This window comes from Drosophila pseudoobscura, chromosome 3 (genome assembly GCF_009870125.1).
Source record: "Drosophila pseudoobscura strain MV-25-SWS-2005 chromosome 3, UCI_Dpse_MV25, whole genome shotgun sequence".
NCBI lineage: Eukaryota > Metazoa > Arthropoda > Insecta > Diptera > Drosophilidae > Drosophila > Drosophila pseudoobscura.
This window is the reverse complement of record NC_046680.1, coordinates 3890516-3913747: the sequence shown is the minus strand read 5'-3', so window position 1 is coordinate 3913747 and position 23232 is coordinate 3890516. Positions and strand designations below refer to the sequence as shown.

Here is a 23232-nt window from a genome sequence, read left to right as displayed (position 1 = left end):
TCCACAGAGTTGAGCTTCTCATGATTCCTCCTGTTTCGTGTTTTATTTTTCTATTTCCATACATTTTTGCTTGATAGGCTGTTGTAGCTGGCAGTGCTTTTCAGCTGTTTCTAATTTGCGCTAAGCTGGAACGCATGGGACGTGCTCTCTCGTGGTTCTCTCTCACTCTCCCGGAGGCAAAGCGTTTTCAGTGCCTAGGTCGAGGCAGCCTTATCGTCGTAGTGGGTGTGTGTGTGTGTTTGTGTTTGAAGGTCGCCGCCTCTTTCGGAGGCCGTCAAATAGTTATGTTATTGGCCTTTCCAGCAAAAATACCCAACTATGCTAGGGATGACGACCACTGTGTGAGGATCATAGCTCATTTGCTGGTAGCTGCTAGTTATATTACCATCCCACTACAAATAATGCATGACATTCAATAAAGATATTACCTTTTCAGATGATTTTGGGTTCGTGTTAACAACAGTGATCAGATGATTTGACTATGGTAAGGTATCATGTTTCTACTGTTCTTAGCGTTTAAGCGCAGTAGCTTTGCCCAATCTCACAAAATAACGCATTGTTGTCCGGAGCGAGTTGCCTGTAACGTTTCAGGGACGCAACTCCCACAACAAAACGCGGCAACAAGAGGCATTGCAACGTGCCACGCGCACGGATTCACCCCCGCCCACACATTCATAATTAAGTGAATTATTATTCAAGGACCAGTTCAGTGGAAAGCCCCTTCCACCCACAAAGAGAATTGAGAGCTTAGCGCTGCATCGCACTCCAGCGGCACTGCCAGTCCCAGTCCCAATCCCGTTCCCTACCCGCACCGATCCCCGTTCGCAGTAAATCGAATTGCAAATCAAAAGCACCGCCCAGCCGCAGCAATACATGTTTATGGCTAGTGAGAGCAGCGTAGAGCTTTCCCTCTCAAATGCACAAAAGCTCTCTCCCTGCCAGAAAGAGAGCGAATACACCGCCCACCTTGCCCAATGCCAGTAGTTGGGTTGTCGTTAGTCCTGGCTGCTGCTGGGGCTTCCGTTTCGATTTAAGTCGCTTTTGAACGGTCCGCCTGTTTGGACCTTTCCCTGTTGCTATAACAATTTCGAGAAACGAGAAACCAAGTCTTACAAAAACAACAACACGAACCACAAATTCTACTGCAACAGCGTTGCAACAAAAATCGTTTAAGCTCGCAGCAAAAGGTTCCACTGCACAGGCCAGCAGAAGCTTAGAAAAGAAAAAAAAGACCGAAAAGTTTAATTGTGTAAGTAGCGTTTAATGGAAAGTTGTATATACTCGTACTCTTACTCGTATACGTGTACGTATGTGTATAACTGTGAGAGTGGGCATAGCTTGTTCTGGTGCGTGTGTCCTTCGGGCCTTTTGTGCGATTGCTTAACCCAGAAAAATATTTAAAACAATTAACAAACAAATCGTGACGAGCGTAATGAAAGCTACAGTCCGAGCTACGGTCATCGGTGCACGGTCCGCGGTCCTGGGCTGACGTTGCCAAACCTAATTAAATGAGATCGAATTGCGCAGCCGGGCCATTGTGTTCACCCTTCACCTTTATTCTTTGTTCCCAGCTAACTTCATTGTCTGGTCAATTATCTGGGAATTCGAATTCAGCTTTATTATTGTATTGCTACACTGGCCAGTTTCAGGCATGGATGGATGAGGCAGGTTCCAGGAATGACCAAATGGACATGAAATATCGCACAACAATTCTGCGTTTCTGTAGTATACTTTTTGGAAAATTGAACATATGAATCGATCCGAGTGAATCGTAATTAATCAGTCAGGTATTTATTCAGAAAAATTTGTAAATTCATTTTAAACGGAAATTCGTGCTTTTTGTCATGCTTGATTAATTTCCCTTAATATCCATTAACGTTCCCTGTAGTTCAATAGGTTGGCGAATTCCATGTTATAGGCCCGCCCTCAGCTGCATCCCATTTCGGTCTAAATGTATAGTTCGGGCTCTGCAAACTTTTGCCACAAGTTGACTCTCCTCCCTACTATCGCTTTGAGGGAATGCAATGCCCAGCCCAGCCCAGCCCAGCCCCCCAATGGCATCCTCCAAAGTCCGCCCCTAGCCCCGGGCCATTCGCTGTGGCCTGAATGAACGCAAAATTAATTCCAGCCTCCCCCTCCACCCGCTCAATTCCTAGTGGGTTCACGGCTTTTTCTGAAAGAAGCTCGGTTTCTCGGTTTTACTGCCTTTTTCTATCTTTCTCTGTCGTTCTAGCTCTAGCTCTACCTTTTCTTTTCCCTTATTTTGTTGTTACTCATTGTTATTGGAATGTCTATGTCGGGATTTTGTGTTTATTGTTGTAGTTGTCGTGACTTTTGTACTAGTTATTGCTGTTGCTGTTGCTGTTGTTGTTTTTGTTACCTTAGCATCCTTGCCCTTGGCTTCTGAGCGCTCTCATCTCCTCTTCTGGCTTTTGTTCCCTTCCTGTGTGCCGTACCGCCTGGCTTCCTTCCTGTTCGACATGAACGTGCGTTGTTTCCTTCTCTCGCAAGCGTCTGTTCTGGCATTGGGCTGTCCCTGTCCCTGTCCTTGTCCCAGTCCCTGCTGGCGTCCTGTGCGTATTTGCTTCGACTTGAGCTCAAGTTTACTTTTTTTCGTATTTATGCAAATGGAAATCAAAAATAATAAAAACCATACCTAGTTATGTATGATATGGCTATACATTACCTTAAATATGTACATATGTATGTACATAAACAATATACATTTACATATACATATATACTCATCACATTCAGTTTATTATGTAATTTAACGTTCGTCCATCTTCGAAGCGACTCATACTATGCTGTTCTTTTTAATGCCATGTGATAGTACATCGTACATTATTATTTATTATTTATGTATAAGGAAGTGCAATAATAAAAATATCTAATAATATATGTACATATACATATAATAATAATTAATATTTAATAATAATTGAGAGAAGCAATAAAGTTCAACCCAACAAAATATTATTTTCATTATTTCGATTGGACGGTGTGTAAGAAAGAGAGAGAGAGAGAGAGAGAGAGAGAGGGAAAATTGATTAATCGGATTATTTTTATTCATTAATGCGGACGTGCGGAAAGTAGAGACGAACTCGAGAAGTGGAAAGCGAAGGAAATGTTGAACCAAGAAGGGGTAGGGTAGCCTGCTGTAAATGATGATGAACTTTGACCTTTGTGAAGTGGGCCGCTCGCTCCCCTCCGACTCTCTCTGTATCCCTCTGTCTCCATCGTCAGATGTTGATGCATTTTGACGACAATGCAACTGCCGACATGTCTGTTTCAGTATCTGTGCCAGTACGAGTATGAATGTCTGCATGTGTGCGATTGAATTAGTTATTGACATTGCATTGACATTATGTCCTTTGAAGCGTGTCTCGTTCGAGGCAAAGGGACGATAGTAAAGGGGGACAAGGGGCAGCAGCCATTTCTTCAAATCCATAATCACTCATCCATTCACATGTATGCAAGGATATACGAAATCTTTATGTACAACTACTACCAAGCGAATGTTGCATTGGGAAATATATATTGTGACCTTGACTCCAATTATGCAGAAACAATGTTTCCTAACCAAGAATATAACTTGTATATAGTATGTAGCAGAAGGTGGTTTTCAAAGTGTTTGTCCATTTGCTCAACATTCGGCAATCTCCTGGAACTGCTGAACGATCAGGCCGTGCAGTATTCGCCCGGACAGCTGGCATCCGTGGCAGGAACAGCTCTGAGTGCTGGGTACATGCCGATGCTGTAGGGCGGAGAGCTGCAGGGTGCCCTGGGCGTTCAGTCTGTGGCGCCTCTTTAGGGCCCGGCTCTTCCAGTACACGCAGCTGTAGATGATGAATGCTGGAGCGCAAAGCGAGGGTCGGGGAAGGGTAAGGAATGTTAGGAAAGAGATTCTGCCGTGCTGCATACTCACCCACGCCCACAACGAGAATGTGCAGCAGCAAGGCCATGAAAGCAAGTCGAACAATTTGCTGATGATGCACCAGCTGCTCCAGCGGGACGTTGGAATCCGTACTTCTGCCACTGTTGCTGTTGTTGCACGGATGGCAATTGACAGTGATGTTGTGCAACTGCAAATGCAAATCCGGGATGGGTTCGGTGGAATCTGTGCCATTGTCGGAGCCATCCACTTGCAGCAGCTGCGTCTCATTTAGCCAGTCAAAGTCTTTCGAGGAATTTATAGAAAAGGAAAACTACCAAACCAATTCAAACACATTTCTCTCGGGATTCCCAGAAAACTTACCCGTGATGTTGTCACTGGCTTTGCTCTTGCACAGTCGGACACACAGGATGAAGGGCAACAAAAGCACCCACTTGGCAGTCTTCGTGTCATCCTTGTTCATTCTGCTGTTCAACTGCTACTAAACGACCCATAGACTCGCTAATCCATCCCAGTACTGGCCTGGCCTACCAGCCGCAGCCCATTACATCTAAAACAGCTGTTACTGCGCAGAGACAAGGCGTTTAAAACAAATTTATCAAACTGTTTCCAGGTGCCCAACAAAGCGCCAGCTTGCTCCAACTTTTGTCCCTACAAGTTGCGCTAATTCTTTTTCGAACGCTCGCTACGCAAATTGCAAGATCAATTAAAAAGTAAAAGTCAGGGACTAAAGCCCACTGCCCGCACAGTCAGGTAAAGGGCTATCCGCTTTCAGCTATCCACCACAAAATTGTATGGGATGTGATTCTGCTTGAATCACAACGCGAACGCTCATTCTTTTTTAAATGGTTAAGTTAAGCACCGGTCTGATGTCCATGCTGCCCCTTTGGGGATGTCTGAAAGCATTAAATCTGCCATTTGGGCCCTGCTGCATTTGCGGTAAACCAAATAAAACTATACCACTGGTGCTGAGAGATTACATTTCAATTGCAAATTTCGAGCGAGTGCGAGCAGTACACTCGCATTTGCTGAGCAAAATACAAACAGCCATGCGCATGCAGATGCAGAGGAAAACCCACTCAGGTACAGACAGACTCGAAATTATGTGAATGTATGCAAAGGGGAAAACCAAAAAGAAGGTGCCGAAACTTAAGTGAAAACAGCGAGCCGAGATATGAAGCTTTTTCCAGACATTATTTAATTTTTTCGCTGTCAACCCCCCATCCCCATCCCCATGCCCATCACAATCCCATCTTTACTCTTCGGGGCAGCCCCTTTCTATGAGTATTTTCTTATTTTCTCCACGTTTTCCTCTAGCTTTTCCGTTTTAAATTCAGAAATTCAAATGAATTGCATTTGGAGTCCTCAAGGTTCAGTATAAGCAGAATCTTTATCCCCTTTAGGAGTTGTGGACAGCCCGTTAATGAGAAATCTGTGTAAATGCTAATTCTGAAAATATCGGAAATATCAGAACTTACGAAACTTTACGGCTCACCATTGCTCTAATATTTTGCACAATTTAATCAAATAATGATTTAAAATTTCATCTTCCCAAGAGAAAATCACTTGAAATGCCACATAACGCCTTTTTCATTGTGATTTAGCGCTGAATTTGCGATTACCAGGAAAATGACAGCGAAGGGCGACAGAAGATGAAGAAGGCGATGAATATTTAATGAGGTGACGACGGGTAATCCAAGGTGTGAGTCAGGCTGCCTGACAAATGAGGAAGATGCTATCCGGTTAGAGGGACGGGAGTAGATGCGCTACATTTGCACGTATTCCCTGGGCTCTGACAATGGTCAGGCTGCTCTTGGCCAAATAAATAATCGATGTCGTTGGCTGACATCAGGTATGGCAGCAGCGTGAGACCAAGCTCGGTACGAGTATTGCAGCTCCCGAAACGACAATTGGAGGCTTGGTTGTCAAATAATACGGCGATTCAACAACCAACACTTGCAAAAGACTTACCCGAGCAAATAGCACCGCTGATTGCTCAATTGTCGTTTTGCTGCTGAATGCAGATGCAGATGCAACAGAAAATGGTAAATGCTTACAGAGAAAAAAAGATGAACAGTTTGCTCTACGTGCCCAGGCCTGAATGAATACAAATGCTGGCCAACCACTGCATCATAACAGAACAGTCCTCAACCCTCTCCAGCACAGGGTCGTGGCATGTCCCTCCCCCTCTCCTTGTTTGCTGTTTGTGGGCAACCTTCGTGTGGATCAAGTTCAAGTGCTCTGGGCTTGCCCCTTAATAATTGCCGAGACTTGGGCAGCAACAGCAGTGACGATGATGACAATGAAGGTCTCTCGCGTCTCGTGTCTCGCCTTGGGTGCCAAGCCGAAAAAAATGTAACTTTCGCATCAAAACATCAAAAAGAAAAAAAAGGCGGCAAATGCTGCGGGCGAATAGCAAAAAGTGGGACGGAAAATTTATAACGCTGCTCATGTTAAATGTTCGCTACAGCTACAGCTTCAGCCCCGACTGTGTTGCACATTGCGAAGGTCATTAGATGCAACTCACCCTTCCACCAGCAGCCCGCCCCTCTACCCTTCTCCCGAGCTCTCATCAAGTGTAAATAAGCGCGATAGCGGAAGCTCGAAATCATTTTCACACTCGAACTGACCGCATTCAGAGCGGCGGGGCGAAGCGGGGAAGGATTGGATTCCCCTTCCCCGCACACGTCAAGAGTAAAATAGTTCCACACTGATTTCCTTGCCTGCAAGGATTTTTAGATTTTCCCAAAGATTCGAACTGTAACTTGTTTGAAAATATGTATCCGCAAAAAAGCATATAGTAAAACCAAAGCAAAACCGTAATAAAAACCAGAAAGGAAGCAAACTTCGCCGCCCAACTTATACCCTTTAAACTCCAATATTCACGTTTTTTATAAGATACGTGGGTCTTTCCCGAATTCGACCTTCGCCGTAGTGGCCATCGCCGTTGACCCCTTTTGCTTTGGCAGAAACTTTTCCCACACTTCACACATCACACTTCACTTTTCCCCTTTCACGTCCCACGTTTCACGTTAAAGGGTAACTTTTTCTCTTCCGCTTGCCACCTCTCATTGTCAGTTCGAGTGGCGAGTTGTCTGCCAAATGTTTCAACTGCCAAAATCAACACAAAGCTAAATGTTTTCCAGTTGTTTTTGTGTTGTAGCTGCATCGCATGCCTCAAACTGCCTCCGGTCATTACAGGACTCATTAGAAACTATTTGCTAAGCCAATTCCAAAAGCAACGGAAACGACCAGTATAGAACTAGAATTTGGTCGAAAGCGAAATGTAGGAGAGAACGGCTAGGCTTCTTAGTTTTCCACTGACCATAATTCAACCTGCGAAAATTGCATTTTGTGTTATTATTTTTATGCCCTGTCTGGCAAGTTGCGGGAGGTCACCATCACCATCATTAACGCCATTAACCAGCTAGCTAGGTTAAAGATAAATTCGACGGCCTAATTACGAGGCTGTCAACAAATTGTGCTGGGGAAACAACAACAGTAGCGACAGACAGCTGCAGCCAAGAAAATGGCACATAAAAAGAAACACACAAGAAACGTGACCGAGGGGAATACCCGGAATACTGTGGAAAAGCACACCATCTCATCCTCAAAATACTCAAAATACGATACTCAAAATGAGTATTGGGGTATATTAGATTTGTGGTAAAAGTGGATGTGTGTAACGTCCAGAAGGAATAGTTTCCGACTCCATAAAGTATATATATTCTTGATCAGCATCAATAGCCGAGTCGATTGAGCCATGTCTGTCTGTCCGTCTGTCCGTCCCCTTCAGCGCCTAATGCTCAAAGCCTATAGAAGCTAGAGCAACGATGTTTTGGATCCAGACTTCTGTCATATGTCACTGCTACAAAAATATTTCAAAACTTTGCCCCGCCCACTTCCGCCACCACAAAGGACGAAAATCTGTGGCATCCACAATTTCGACGATACGCGAAAACTAAAAACGCAGAATCGTAGAAGATGACTATATCTTTTAGAGTGCGAAATCTGAACCAGATCGTATAATTATTATAGCCAGAATCAAGAAAACAATTTCATTTTTTCTCGCTCTGTCTCTCTCTAACACACAGGTTTCATGGTCGGTTTTGCCAATTCCTAAATATGAGTTCAAGGATCTCAGAACCCATAAAAGCTAAAGCAACCAAATTTGGTATCCACACTCCTGTGACATCGGACCTTGCCCGTTTTGTATCAAAATTTCGACACACCCCCTTCCGCCCCCGCAAAGGACGAAAATCTGGAGCAACCACAAATCTCAGAGATTATTAACGCTAGAGTAACCAAATTTAGTATCCGCACTCCTGTTAGATCTCACTATAAAACGTATATCTCAGAATTTCGCCCCACCCCCATCCGCCCCCACAAAGGACGAAAATCTGTTGCATCCACAATATTGCAGATTTGAGAAAACTAAAAACGCAGAATCATAGATAATGACCATATCTATTAGATTGCTGAATCTGGATCAGATCAGATCATTTTTATAGCCAAAAGGAACAAATCAATTTGCAGTGGCTACGCAGCGCCCGACGTCACGCTCAGACTGATTTTCTGTCTCTCTCGCACGCACTCTTTGTCGTGTCGTTAAATATTAGCGGCGTCTGCCGGAGGAGAGCCACACTGACTTAGTATCGGGTATAACTGTAGAGTTGCGGTGTCCGCAGCAACTCACAACGTTCCCCCTCGTTTATTCATTATTCTATATTGTTATTGGAAACAACGAAAGCTGTGTGTTAAATATTTTGTGTTTATTATTCCCAACATCTGTCGCTCATAATCGCGCCACCTAATGCAATTTATTTAACTTGCTTCTATTTTAAATGGTATTCAGATTGATGTATTCTCTCAGTAATGAAAGTTTCCCTCACATAACTTTGCTGAATTTTTACTCGTACAGCTCTGCTGCAACAATTTATCGAGAGAATCTGCCCGTGGAAGCTCGGCCGCAAGGCAAGGCAAAGGCATCAGTTTGCCTAAAAGTTACAATTCATGCAGGAAATCGCATTAATCACAGGGAACATCTAGCAGCTGAAGTGGAGAGCGAGATACGAATTTCCACGTACTATAAAATCAAAAACCCATCAGCAAGAGGAAATAGCGCAAAATTGGGGCAGAGAATAGAATGCAATTAACGGCAGCTTTTCCCGAAGAGACAGTAGGAAAAGCAGCAGCAGTTTCCACAGCATCGACAAGCTCATTGAGAAAATTCATCTAAGCAGCTCTACGCGAAAAAGCAAACTACTCGAAAAGGACAGCAGTAAACCATGGACAAGAAATCGAAGAGTAAAGCTAAAATGAAAGGTCTAAAGCCTAACAAGGAGTCGAGCACTATGCTGGATGTGGATCTGTGGGAGGTAAGTGGCAGTTGGAGCCGATAACCCTGCCTGCTGCAATTATTCCACATTTCGCTATAATCATTGCCCAAGCTCTTAGTAATGATGAGAGCATCGAGCTGCAGCCCGATCCATCCCAGATAAAACTTTCCGACTCAAAAATTGCCAATGCTAAGATATGAATATTTTAATTTAAAAATTATAAATTTATATTTTTATACCCGATACTCAAAATGAGTATTGGGGTATATTAGATTTGTGGTAAAAGTGGATGTGTGTAACGTCCAGAAGGAATCGTTTCCGACCCCATAAAGTATATATATTCTTTATTCCGTCCGTCCGTCCGTCCGTCTGTCCGTCCCCTTCAGCGCCTAGTGCTCAAAGACTATAAGAGCTAGAGCAACGATGTTTTGGATCCAGACTTCTGTGATATGTCACTGCTACAAAAATATTTCATAACTTTGCCCCGCCCACTTCCGCCCCCACAAAGGGCGAAAATCTGTGGCATCCACAATTTCGACGATACGAGAAAACTAAAAACGCAGAATCGTAGAGAATGACCATATCTATTAGACTGCAGAATCTGAATTGGATCGTATTATTATTATAGCCCGTATCAAGAAAACAATTTCATTTTTTCTCGCCCTTTCTCTCTCTAACACACACGTAGCATGGGCGGCTTTGCTTAGAGTAAAACATTAGCGCCTAGATCTCAGAGACTATAAAAGCTAGAGCAACAAAGGACGAAAACATGTGGCATCCACAATATTGCAGATACGAGAAAACTAAAAAAAACGCAGAATCATAGATAATGACCATATCTATCCGGTTGCTGAATTTGGATCAGATCGGATAATTTTTATAGCCAAAAGGGATTTGTTCCATTTTCAGTGGCTACGCAGCGCCCGACGTCACGCTCAGACTGATTTTCTGTCTCTCTCGCACGCACTCTTTGTCGTGTCGTTTAATATTCACGGCGTCTGCCGGAGGAGAGCCACAGTGACTTAGTATCGGGTATAACTGTAGAGTTGCGGTGTCCGCAGCAACTCACAACGTTCCCCCTCGTTAAAGTTATTTTTGTTGGCAACTGATCTGAATGGATGGTACTTAAATTGTGCCCCACCAGTACTATATTTTTCTGAAACAAAACTGCTTTTATCTGATAGACTTGGACTATATTAACAGCTAGTCGTAAACTTAAAGACTTATCAAAATTGCAAGTTCCTTCACAGCAAGCTGAAAAATACTCAAGTTATGACTGTTCGGAGTATATATTTACTTTTTTTCTATATTTGGAGCTCCAGGTCTATCAGGAAAAGTCTATCGATTTCATTCATAGAGTGTTAATATTTATGATTGATCAATAGGCAAGACTGAAACCGATGAACTGCGACAATTGGCGGCGGGCCAAACAGTTGGCGGCTGTTCCCTCGACTGTCCCTCACCCCCAAATCCAATTCTGCAAAAATATTATTTTTTGTGCTGTTCATTTCAGCAAAACGAAGATCGCTTCACCACCATCGACATTCCGGGACCAAAGGCACTGGGCAAAAAGAGCGCTGCAGAAGCGGTCATCGGAGGCGGTGGCGGAGGAATAGGAAACGCACCAGTGGCGGGAGCAGCGGTGGGAGCTCTGCCCTCTGGGGTTGTCTGCCCATCTAATGCATCGGCCTTGGCCAAGGACGTTGTCTCAGTACCGAAGGCATCCAAAGCAGCCGCGCAAATGAGCACCACCCCCACAGCGTTAAGCATTGCTGGCTGCGCCTCTGGCACTGCTCTGGTCACACTCGATGCCGCTCTCGTGGAGGCTGCCGATGGCGGGACAGAGCCGGAGCGCGGCAATTGGAGCGGTCGCTTCGACTTTCTACTTTCGCTTTTGGGCTACTCCGTGGGCTTGGGAAACGTCTGGCGCTTTCCCTATCTCTGTTACAACAACGGCGGAGGTAAGTGTCACCGATGCTGACACATATGTAACATTCTTCTTGTCCTCCGTCCCCTTTCGGGGAGTACATATTGCTATTTTTAGTATTTTTATAATTATCACCGTTAGGATACACTCCATTTCCAACCATGTATTGTAAAGTACTGTTAAAATGGAAAAGAAGAATAAAATAAATGTATGGTTCTTTCCAATTGAAGATTGAGTGAAAAGCTCTCATAAGTTAAGTGCCATACCATTCGAAGGATTGTTAATTAGGAAAGTCTTCTTTCTTAATTAAAGGTTTTCGAAGCATCGGCCAGCCGAAGCGCGCATTCATTCCTTGATCGTACTTGTTCACATCTATCTGTTGTATCCTCTTCAGGTGCTTTTCTGATTCCCTTCACCATAATGCTGGTGATTGCGGGGCTACCCCTAATGTTCATGGAGCTGTCGTTTGGCCAATACGCTGCTTTGGGACCAGTGGCCGTATACAGGCGCTTCTGCCCTCTGTTCCGCGGCCTAGGTACTGGCATGATCCTGGTATCGGCTATTGTTATGCTCTACTATAACCTAATCATTGCTTGGACCATATTCTATATGTTTGCATCCCTGGGCACCACGCTTCCTTGGCAGAACTGCGAGCCGGCATGGAGCACGAAACGTGAGTATCTAAACTCCCTTTGGGGCTGGGACTGAGGCTGAGGCTGGGGCTGGGGATGGGACTGCGGCGGGTAAGTGGATAATCCGATGGTTACAATTAATTAATAGCCCAGGCCACTCAAGACAATAACAAATGGAACAATAAGTGACAGATTCTCATCTTTTGTTACGATTTAGGTAATAAATTAACCAAATTGCAAGCTGTCAAAAGTGTAACTTTATATTTGTTTTGCCTCAGTTCTGTTCTTGTTTCTTTTTTCATTTCGTTTTCCTGCTGGCACGTGGCCTGGGTGGAAAAACACATGGCTTCGGGGCACCTGAAAATGGGGAAGGGAATGGAGGGAGGTGCGTATCCAGGAGACATAACAGACAATGGGTATGACATATAGTATGTACTGTGCGTACGGATAGAGATAAACGTAGAGCTAAACACAAACACAAGAAATTCAAGTGAGACTTTAGAATAGTTACATACATATGTATGTATCATTGCGAATAACGTTTGATTTTGTTGCACCGACATAGACTCTCAGATAGAATGTTTAAACCATCCTGCCACACGAAACGCATAAGTCTTCCACGAGAGTTGAACACTGGCAGAGTCCGAGAGATCATCGGAGTTTTATGGAGAAGAACAGAGCATAAGCAGACATTTTCTGGAACTTTGGTTTATAGGTTGGGTGTTATTTCTAAGTTTCTGATAGTATTTTTAACGTTTATTCTTCCAAACTAACATTCCTGAACATCCTGAAACAACACACAGTTTTATATAATTTAAATATACCATTGAGAAAAGGAGAAAAAGTAACTATCTATATACTGGTTCCTGATCTATGATCCGGGTATGAAATATTCCTGACAATCTCCACTTTCGCTTCTCATCTTTCGCTTTGCAGCTATTCAGTTTGCTTCTTTTGCGTGTTCTTGTTTAACCTTCTATGCGCCTATATATATGTATATGTATATGCATATGTATATGCATGAACATAGAGCGCACAGAAACTCAACTGGCTGTATCTGTTTACCTGGCAGCAGGAACAACAATAACCATCGACCGATGCCATTGAACGTTTTACACGTACACATCATACGCACACAAGCAGAGGACACGAACACAAGCAAATGTGCACACACACGAAGAGCGATGATTTAATACAAGTTTGCCTGAGACAGGGACACTGGGGACTGGGAACTGGGAACTGGGAACTGAGGACTGGTGACTGGGGGCTATTTCAGAGACTGAGAATCTGAGTCGGGCTGAGGACTAACATTTCTCTGGAGAAATTAGGAATCGATAGAAAGTGGATCTAATCTCTCCTGTTCTCCCCCAACTCGGTCCTATTCGCCTATTCGTCTTGTTCTCCATGGAACGGCAGCTGAAATCGTTAAAATGACACACAATTATGTCTTAACTGTTTTGGACATTCAATCGGCAGCTCGGGAAGAACGTACGGGGAAACCTTGGTACGGGCTCTCTCGCTTGAGCTCTTGAGATACAAGCAAGGAAAAGTCGAATGGTGCAGAGAGGGAGACTATAGACAGAGACACAGACACAGACACAGGAGGGGAGAAGGCTAGAAAGAGTGTCGTAGCAGACACGCAATTTCTTAAGGATTTCATTTATTGACACTTTTCGCGTCTGCTTCGGGTTCGCCTTCGCCTTCGCTTTCGCATCCATCCACCCACTCACCCCACTGTCATCCATTCAGAGCATCTCTGACCTGCTCGAGAGAGCTCTGGCTGTCTTGTCGCTGTTGTCTTTGTCTTCATTCAAGTCTGTTTTAGATGACAAATGTTTACGTTTGGTGTCATGATTAAAATGTGTTTAACTTTGTTTGTCCATTGATTGAAAGTCTCAAACTCATGATCCGCCTCTTGTCGAGCTCTCCAAACATGTCTCTCTTCTTTTGAGTAAATATTTCGATACAAATACATATTTATGTATGTTTGTCTAGAGTATATGGTGTAGTAGATCTGCCTAATAACGTGAATGGGATAACATTATGTTGAAGTAGAGTAGAGTAGGGGGATAAGAGAATATTGAATTCTTTGACTGGAATACCTGATAATATCTCTTTAAATTGAAGCGGAGGATTGCTTAGATGAAAATGAAGCTACCAATATCTGAATTCTAAAGACTTCTTTCTTTACCATTCCGTACTCTATTCTTACGACATCCTCAGTAATCGCTTCTCCCCCCAAGTGGCCCTTAAGCTTAAAGGTCGTCGAATTTGAGCCCAACGTTCAGTGCCACATGCGGAGGGAATTCTGGCGTGTAAATAAGGGATGTGGATGTGGGTGTGCCACACCAACACACATGTAGACACTGAAACTGTTTGGAACTCGACGTTTCCTGCATCCCTTTTTTCCCTCACTCAAATAAAATGATACATGATTCGTATGTGTGTGTGTGTGTGTTTGTGAGTGTGTAATCAAATTAATTGCAGAGCAAACAGATTCAGACAGAAACAAAATTAAACGGCTTGTAAACACTTTGAAGTTCTGCCAGCTACCCCAACCCAAGCCGCAAGAAGAAATTGTTCACATTTTCTATTCTGGATTCTGATGGATTGATGAATACAAGTTCGTGTGTGTGTGTGTGTGTGGTTGGTGGGGGGGGGGGGGAGTGGAAGACCTGAAAATCCATCAAACTTTTAGCTCCGTGCTTGTCACTTTATCTAGACGTATCTGGTGACACCATTGCGTATGAGTAACGTTGAATGCCTGAAAGCTGGAAAGGTCCTAGTAAAGCTACTTTAGAAAGTAGTCCAGTCCATGTTGTATTTTGGAGCTACTTAAAACCTAAAATGTTAGGGAGGAACCTTGAAAGCTCCAAATTAGATTCAATGGCCCACGCATGGCACTGCGCAGGCCTCCGTGCGCTCAGCTACTCATTTCTGTGGTCAACTGCAGCTCCGCTCCGAGCTAACTCATCGCATTAGCACATCACACACAGCGGGTTAAAAGGGGCCATTTGGACTATCTCGTGTTGCCCAATCCTGCAGCCTGGGCCCAACGCAGGCAGCACTTTTATTTTGGTTGATTACCTTTTTTGCACCATCACCGCACACAGAAGTCAAATGTCAGGCGCTGCAGCTGACAGAGCCTTGATATGTAATTTGAGAGCTCATGCCATGCGGATACAACTTTGTTAAGAGGAAAAATTGGGGAAAATTGACCAGAACTAAGTATGGATATGGAGCGAATTTAGATCAGATCAGAACAGCCCGAGAACAGAATATACGACGAGTATCCATTCAGTGCATATGATTATGGCGACATTTTTCCGGCAAGCCTTGTGTTAAATATACATTTTTAAAACCAACGAGGGGGAACGTTTTGAGTTGCTGCGGACACTGTAACTCTACAGTTATACCCGATACTAAGTCAGTGTGGCTCTCCTCCGGCAGACGCCGTGAATATTAAACGACACGACAAAGAGTGCGTGCGAGAGAGACAGAAAATCAGTCTGAGTGTGACGTCGGGTGCTGCGTAGCCACTGAAAATGGAACAAATCCCTTTTGGCTATAAAAATTATCCGATCTGATCCAAATTCAATCATCTGATAGATATGGTCATTATCTATGATTCTGAGTTTTCAGTTTTCTTGAATGTGCAATATTGTGGACGCAACAGATTTTCGTCCTTTGTGTGGGCGGAAGTGGGCGGGGCGAAGTTTTGAAATATTTTTGTAACAGTGACATATCACAGAAGTCTGGATCCAAAACATCGTTGCTCTAGCTCTTATAGTCTTTGAGCACTAGGCGCTGAAGGGGACGGACAGACGGACGGACGGACGGACAGACAGACAGGGCTCAATCGACTTGGATATTGATGCTGATCAAGAATATATATTCTTTATGGGGTCGGAAACGATTCCTTCTGGACGTTACACACATCCACTTTTACCACAAATCTAATATACCCCAATACTCATTTTGAGTATCGGTTATAAAAAGGCTTATGTTTTCCAGGTTAAGCAGAGCTGTTATAAGAGGGACAATTACAGACAAATTCGTTCGAGTTTGGATAGAAATTATCCCGTTCGAGGTTCGGCAGAGAGACTCCCGTAATGGCAACTCTCCAACTTAGCAAAATTCCCAAGCCAAAGCCTTCCAAATTCAAGTTCAAATCATGTGGAAAATGAAAGCCAAGGGTCGAATACTGGGCGGACTGTGGTTACAGCCTGAAGGTCATCCCTTTTCGACAAACCCTTTCACCCTCCCAGTGCTGTTTATACCCGATACTCAAAATGAGAATTGGGGTATATTAGATTTGTGGTAAAAGTGGATGTGTGTAACGTCCAGAAGGAAAATATTTCAAAACTTTGCCCCGCCCACTTCCGCCACCACAAAGGACGAAAATCTGTGGCATCCACAATTTCGACGATACGCGAAAACTAAAAACGCAGAATCGTAGAAGATGACTATATCTTTTAGAGTGCGAAATCTGAACCAGATCGTATAATTATTATAGCCAGAATCAAGAAAACAATTTCATTTTTTCTCGCTCTGTCTCTCTCTAACACACAGGTTTCATGGTCGGTTTTGCCAATTCCTAAATATGAGTTCAAGGATCTCAGAACCCATAAAAGCTAAAGCAACCAAATTTGGTATCCACACTCCGTTTTGTATCAAAATTTCGACACAGCCCCTTCCGCCCCCGCAAAGGGCGAAAATATGGAGCAACCACAAATCTCAGAGATTATTAACGCTAGAGTAACCAAATTTAGTATCCGCACTCCTGTTAGATCTCACTATAAAACGTATATCTCAGAATTTCGCCCCACCACCATCCGCCCACACAAAGGACGAAAATCTGTTGCATCCACAATATTGCAGATTCGAGAAAACTAAAAACGCAGAATCATAGATAACGACCATATCTATCAGATTGCTGAATCTGGATTAGATCAGATAATTTTTATAGCCAAAGGAACAAATCAATTTGCACTGGCTACGCAGCGCCCGACGTCACGCTCAGACTGATTACTGTCTCTCTCGCACGCACTCCTTGTCGTGTCGTTTAATATTCGCGGCGTCTGCCGGAGGAGAGCCACACTGACTTAGTATCGGGTATAACTGTAGAGTTACGGTGTCCGCAGCAACTCAAAACGTTCCCCCTCGTTTATGTTTCCATTGTTGTCGGATGAGCAGTGGGGTAAGTCATTCATTGACCTGATGTTGTTGGGACTGCCACGGTCTCTTGCATGCTTTTCACTGATTTGCTACTTTGTCCTTTTAATTATGTAGCCGAACATAAAAAGTTGGACCTTGTGCCTTTTTCCTCTGCCAGCGACAAATAGTTCATAAATATTCAAACGCCTTTGCCCTTTTCATGCATAATTCTGGAGCAATGGGAGGATGGTGGGTTGGGAGCTGGGGGATGGGGGATGACTATCCCGCCTGTTCAACTTGTTGACAGCTTAAGCCTCTTCCAGATTGCTTCTCGTATGTCCAGGCGGATCAGTGCGAGGCCACCAACGGCACCTACTATCTACGCACCTGCTACAATTCCACCGTGGCCGAGGAAAATAACATAACGACCCTGGCCCTGCATGCTCTGAAGCGTCCACCAGCCGAGGAATACTTTAAGTGGGTCCCCTAACAGGATTTCTCTCTTCCTTGTTTTAAAGTGATTTCCCTTGGATTTTGCAGCAATTTTGTGCTAGGTCTGTCGTCCGGCATCGAGGAGACGGGTAGCATTAAGCCCTCTTTGGCAGGCTGCCTCTTCATGGCCTGGGTAATTGTGTTCCTTTGCCTGTGCAAGGGTGTGCAGTCCTCCGGAAAGGTTGTATACTTCACCGCTCTCTTTCCGTATGTCGTTCTGGTCATACTGTTTGTGAGGGGTGTAACCCTTCCCGGCGCCAGTACTGGCATACTATTCTATCTGACACCCGACTGGAAGCAGCTGGCCAATGCTCAGGTAGGTATTGATCCATAGCACGGACTTACATGACCTTCATTGTCTCCTGTTCTAAGGTGTGGGGCGATGCGGCGGTGCAGATATTCTTTGCCCTCAGTCCCTCCTGGGGTGGACTGATTACCCTCTCCTCCTACAACAAGTTCTCCAACAATTGCTACAAGTAAGTAAACCATTTCATTACTAAAGCATGAAGAGGAATATTCAATCCCGCCAGGGACTCCATGATCGTGGCTTTCTGCAATATTGCCACGTCGTTCTTTGCTGGGCTGGTGATCTTCTCTATCATTGGCTTTCTGGCTCACGAGCTGGATGTGGATGTGGGAAAAGTGGTGGACCAGGGTGCTGGGCTGGCATTCATTGTCTATCCGGAGGTCGTGACCCGACTGCCAATCTCCCCGGTGTGGTCGGTACTATTCTTTGTAATGCTTTTGACCCTGGGCCTGGACTCGCAGTTCGCTTTGATGGAAACCGTGACAACGGCGATTTTGGACAAGTTTCCCAACCTGCGTCACTCCAAGATTTGGGTGGTACTGTCGGTTGCTATATTTGGGTATATCGGCGGGCTCGGCTTCACCACCAACGTGAGTATCAAACTGGTCGACTATCACCTCAAGGATCTAATATTTTTGATTTTATTGGTTTTTAGAGCGGGATGTATTGGCTTCAGCTGATGGACAAATATGCAGCCAATTGGTCTGTCCTACTCATTGCCATCTCGGAGTGCATTCTTATCTCCTGGGTGTACGGATCACAGCGTTTCCTCAACGACATTCAGGGCATGATTGGCAAGAGGTCCTGGTTGTGGAACACTTTCTGGGGCATCATGTGGCGCTACATAACCCCAGCCACTCTTTTGGTGAGCTTCTATTAGCGTTCGGTCTGCGAAACTTTATTGAGCTTTGTTCCGATTTCAGTTTATCCTGTTCTTCAATTGGGTCGAATACAAGCCGGCCAAGTATGGGCACTACGTCTATCCATTGTGGGCTGACACTGTGGGCTGGATCATCGGACTTCTGCCCGTGTTTATTGTGTTCCTGGTAGGTTTTCAGCAGATCTGGAAGGCTCCCAAGCACCTCAGCTTCCTGGAGCGTATCAAGTTTCTTCTTAAGCCCACCGCCGAATGGGGACCGGCAGGCAGACCCTGCGTCAACCTGCATGCCGAACGTTATCAGACCCAGAACTACGATGGTGTGACCAATGCACAGATCCTGGTCCACGGCGGCCCCTCCGATGTGCTGGCATACGAGGATGCCGAAGCTACTGCCAATGGCAGTGGCAGTGGAAATAACACCCAAAACGGCTACTGCGACGAGGCCATGCAACTCTGAGAGCGGGTGAAGGCATCCTCGTCGACGGTGGTGACCGTTGATGTGGATGTTGATGTTCTGCCACTGGCAACGGTTGGCAAGCTGCCAGGACCAAGCATCTTGAAGTCCTCAGCGAAATACTGCAGCATTCAACAGGCGGTAGATGACAATGGCAAGCACAGGGGCCAGACTCAGACCAGTTCTAGCAAGAAGCCACTCATCGTAACAGATACGGAAAAAAAGAAGAACAATCAAAAAGGTGAACAAAATTTGGCTAGCACTACCAAGGTTCTGTCTACTGGCACCATGAGCAGCGGACGTGAATGCATCACCATGTCCACATTCGCAGGGGCTGGTGAGAAAGACTCAAAGAAAGTAAATCAGCCGACACTTGGAGCTGTTGGGTCGGTCAAAGCGTCCATAACATCTGGTGGACCTCCCTTGAAGCCCATGGCTTCTACTGTTGCATCTCGCACATCTCCACCTGGAAATGTCTGTGCTGCTGTACTTCAAGTCAGGGCATCACCGACAGCAGCTATATACTGTGAAGAGGACGGAGCTCGGATCAAAACGACCTCATCAGTAGCGGTGGGTGCTTTTTCAGTCTCAGGAAGGACACAATCAACTCTTGGTACCACAGAGATAGCTAAACTCAAAACAACTAAAACAACTCCTGCTGGTAGTGGAACGAAGCCAACCGCTTCTTTGACAGCGTCTAAGCCAAACACTACAGCTTCATCGACAGTAAACGTTAGTGCGGCCAGCACCACAACAGTCAATGCCAAAATAAATGCAAATGCAGCTTCAAACGATCAAAAGACGCAAGCTGCCGGTATAACTGTGACGACAATTACAGAGACAGCTGTTTGTGTTGCCAATGAGAGAGCGGAGCCATCGCCAATTTCTGCCAAAGGAATGCCGATTTCAGTGATTTCAACAACAACAACTTTAGCGAGTACAGCAGCTGCATCATCAAAACCGCAAACAGTAAGGGCTATACCAGCGTGTAGTATACCAGGCGCCACAACACCAGCAACATTTGCAGCCCCAAAAGCAACAGTGGCAGCTACTCCCACAGAATCAAATCCTGCAGTAAAAGCTCCTGCCAAGAGCACTGCAACCAAGGGATTATCTTCAAAGCCGACTGCAGGTGCAACAACAGCCACGCCAAAAACAGCACCTCCTTCTTCATCAGTAACTGCCAAGCTACCCGCGGGCTCGGAAACCGACCCAAGGGAACTATCATCTGTCAAACAATCGAACATAGCTCTAAAAACAACGTGCAGCCCTGCTGCTTCCGATATTGCCCCACAAGCTAAAAACAAAGTCAAAACCACGAAACCAGGCACTGCGAAGCCAATGGCTACAAGTCCTACGAAGTCGACAGTCAAGCCAATAAAGCCAGTATCAACCAGTCCCACAAAAACAATAAGGGGAAAAGCTATAACTTCACCTGGAACCTCTGCTAACACAGGAGCATCAGTGGGAACCGTTGGTAAGACAGGAGCTTCTACCAGTAAGACCACTAGCAGCGGCAAAGCGAAAGCAAATTTATCAGCATCAACTAGGAAATAAGCAGACGAAGTGATCTCGTATTCTCATAAAACTAAAAATAGGTAAATGGGATAGAATGAATCTGTTGAGATCATACTATTGCCCAATATCGAATACTATTTTTATAAGTATTATATATCTAACGAGCTAAGCAAACAAATTTTGTTAGCCCAACGGCAACCTAACCATATATGATTGTTATGCGTTTAGATGTTTATACATATATGTATGTAGATAATCGGAAAGAAAATATTTTAGGAATCTTTAATTTGGATTTAATTTTACGGGAGACAGGCAGAAATTAGGATGAATATGAACGAAGATTTCCAACGGGAAAGACAAAACAGAAAAACCTTCATGTTTCCTATGAGTACCTATTTATGAGAATTCTGTTCCTTAGTGCATACCTAATGAAGATATAATAGCATGGAGCGGAGATGGATGTGGGTGTGGATTTGGAAAGACTTGATTGCCATTACGAACAAGTTAACGTAGAATTTAGTAGGCTCGATGAGGGAGATGAGATGAGAATGTCCTGTAGTTTGTTTATATGTATGTTTATATGGAGGTACATATGTATGCACTTTCAATACATCCATACAAATATATGAGTGTGCGAATTTGCAACCCAATTTGATAATGAAATCAAACGAAATTAATAGCAATGTGCAAAAGCAAACGTTTAAAGTTTTTAAACAAAAACAATTTATATAAAAATATACAAATAATGTAAAAATAAGAAAGCATTTCTTTGTTTGTGTTGTTTTATACCACAAATATTTTTAAAAATATTTTGGAAAGAGCGATCAGACGGAGTAGAAAGGGTAACTTTGTATTTTATATACAGAGCTCCTGTATTGTATATGTATGCACATTGTACATATATATACTCGTATATATCTCATAATCTCTGTAAATGTATATCTAACTATACACTCGCTGTACCCCATGTTTTCTTAGGCGTAACCAAATGAGAGACTCATGTACCTAAATGAAAATGAAGTTGCATCAGATCCAATCGATTTGCGTGCAGTTGTATGATAAAGAAACAAAAATATAGTTATAAATGTTTTATGTGTGCGAATTAGAGATACTAAACTAAAATCAAAATGCTCATAGAAAAACAGAACAAAAATAAAACAATAACTATTACTACAATTCAAGAATTTATATAACCATTGTTGTGTATTCATGTTTGAAATGTAATTTATTAGTTGCCCAATTTAACGGCAAAGAAACGATATATTAAATAAAATATACAAAATAAATAGAAAAATATATACACATATACATAGCTATATATTTATATACATATATGAATATTATATAAACATTTGCATGTGTTTATATCTGCCTCTGCAGCTATTTATGGAAAAAATTTTACGTTACGTTACATTTGTTTTATATATGTACTGATATTATTGAAATCTTCGTGTTATCCATTATATAATTGTGACAGACATCTCTTTGTATTAATAATACATATATCATTTAAAAGTCAGCAATTTATTTAAGTGTGCCTATCAATGTATAATTTTACTGATTAAAATACCCCTACCCGAAAAATCCCAAAAAAATGTGTGATAAATAATTTGAACAAGCTCAACATAGTTTTCGATTTTACTATGTCAACACATTTTAGTCGTAAGTCATGGAAACAGGAATATTAAAGTAAACATTTTTGTTACTTGGATCCTTTGTTGTTGTTGTTGTTGTTGTTTTGTTAGCGCAGTAGCTGTGACCCAAGCCTACATACATATGTACCTAGAACGTATTTTTATCAGACACATAACATAAAGAGAATATATGTCTATATTTATAAGTATTTACAGATGAATAATACATTGATGTTGCATGTTTGTTAATTGACATGGATGTGTACCTGTGACAAAGCCCAAGATTAAAATTAGAGTAGAATTATTAACAATAATATACATACGAGTATATGTACATATACTGAAATGCATAATGGCTGTCAAAAAATATAAAAAGGCAATTATGTATATTGTAAATAATACATTACTTAATTAAAATGATAATATCGAAAATCAAAAGCAATTTGCCGGAATCTTAAAACGAAGAAAGAAAAACCAAATTCCTGTCAATTCAGATACATTGTTTGTACATTATTTTTCATTATGAGTAGAAAATGTGGTGATGTAAGAAAAAAAATGTGCTACTTCCCAAAACAGAGTATATTCATATTTATACCAATTTTTTTGACTATCAAGAGAATAGATATTGAATAGAATAGATATTGAAATGCATGTAACTTGATGGCGTTCCGAATACAAGTAAATTCGAAATATTCATATCGATATCGACGTACCCACAGAAAAACGTGTAACATTTGTAACATCCCACCCGCTCAATGTACAATATCTTGAAAGGGTCTTGAAAATGTGCATCGTTAAAACTAATATACACATATGTATCCTATATTTTGCTGTTTCGGTAATTAAATATATATTATATATGTTATACGAAGATTAAAGTGTAAGCAAAAATACATATACTCCAATAATGCCAAACCAAAACGAAAAATATAATTTATAATGAAAATTAATAAAAATTAATGGGTTTTAACAAAAAGAAAAACTGTTAATGGGTCAA

General features: G+C 43.0%; 3 protein-coding genes across 6 annotated transcripts; 2 read left to right on the top strand and 1 right to left on the bottom strand.

Annotated features, from left to right (window-relative positions):
• Window positions 1-1011: 1011 nt before the first annotated feature.
• Window positions 1012-21782, top strand: LOC4803395 (sodium- and chloride-dependent glycine transporter 1-like). Of its 3 annotated transcripts, XM_033378037.1 has the most exons (11): window positions 1012-1249; window positions 1572-1787; window positions 8817-9273; window positions 10748-11195; window positions 11556-11834; window positions 17274-17427; window positions 17491-17758; window positions 17815-17918; window positions 17973-18339; window positions 18405-18614; window positions 18673-21782. In XM_033378037.1, exons 3-11 carry the CDS (start codon window positions 9184-9186, stop codon window positions 19084-19086), a joined length of 2334 nt encoding a protein of 777 aa, XP_033233928.1. In that variant the 5' UTR covers window positions 1012-1249; window positions 1572-1787; window positions 8817-9183; the 3' UTR covers window positions 19087-21782. The 3 variants fall into 3 exon arrangements, with proteins under 3 accessions (XP_033233928.1, XP_033233930.1, XP_033233929.1); XM_033378039.1 differs by lacking the exon at window positions 1572-1787; XM_033378038.1 differs by having other exon boundaries at window positions 1012-1787.
• Window positions 3494-4432, bottom strand: LOC6903655 (uncharacterized). 2 transcript variants are annotated; one of them, XM_002136780.3, is made up of 3 exons: window positions 4259-4432; window positions 3929-4180; window positions 3494-3855 (listed from the first exon to the last, which is right to left on the bottom strand). In XM_002136780.3, exons 1-3 carry the CDS (start codon window positions 4356-4358, stop codon window positions 3647-3649), a joined length of 561 nt encoding a protein of 186 aa, XP_002136816.1. In that variant the 5' UTR covers window positions 4359-4432; the 3' UTR covers window positions 3494-3646. The 2 variants fall into 2 exon arrangements, with proteins under 2 accessions (XP_002136816.1, XP_015034997.1); XM_015179511.2 differs by having other exon boundaries at window positions 3929-4208; window positions 4259-4390.
• On the top strand, window positions 19087-22846 carry LOC117183520 (mucin-5AC-like; the record flags this gene model as incomplete). The annotated part of the gene is made up of 1 exon (XM_033377511.1): window positions 19087-22846. A coding segment is annotated over one exon (1554 nt), but the record flags the coding sequence as incomplete, so codon positions are not given.
• Between the last annotated feature and the right edge of the window lie 386 nt (window positions 22847-23232).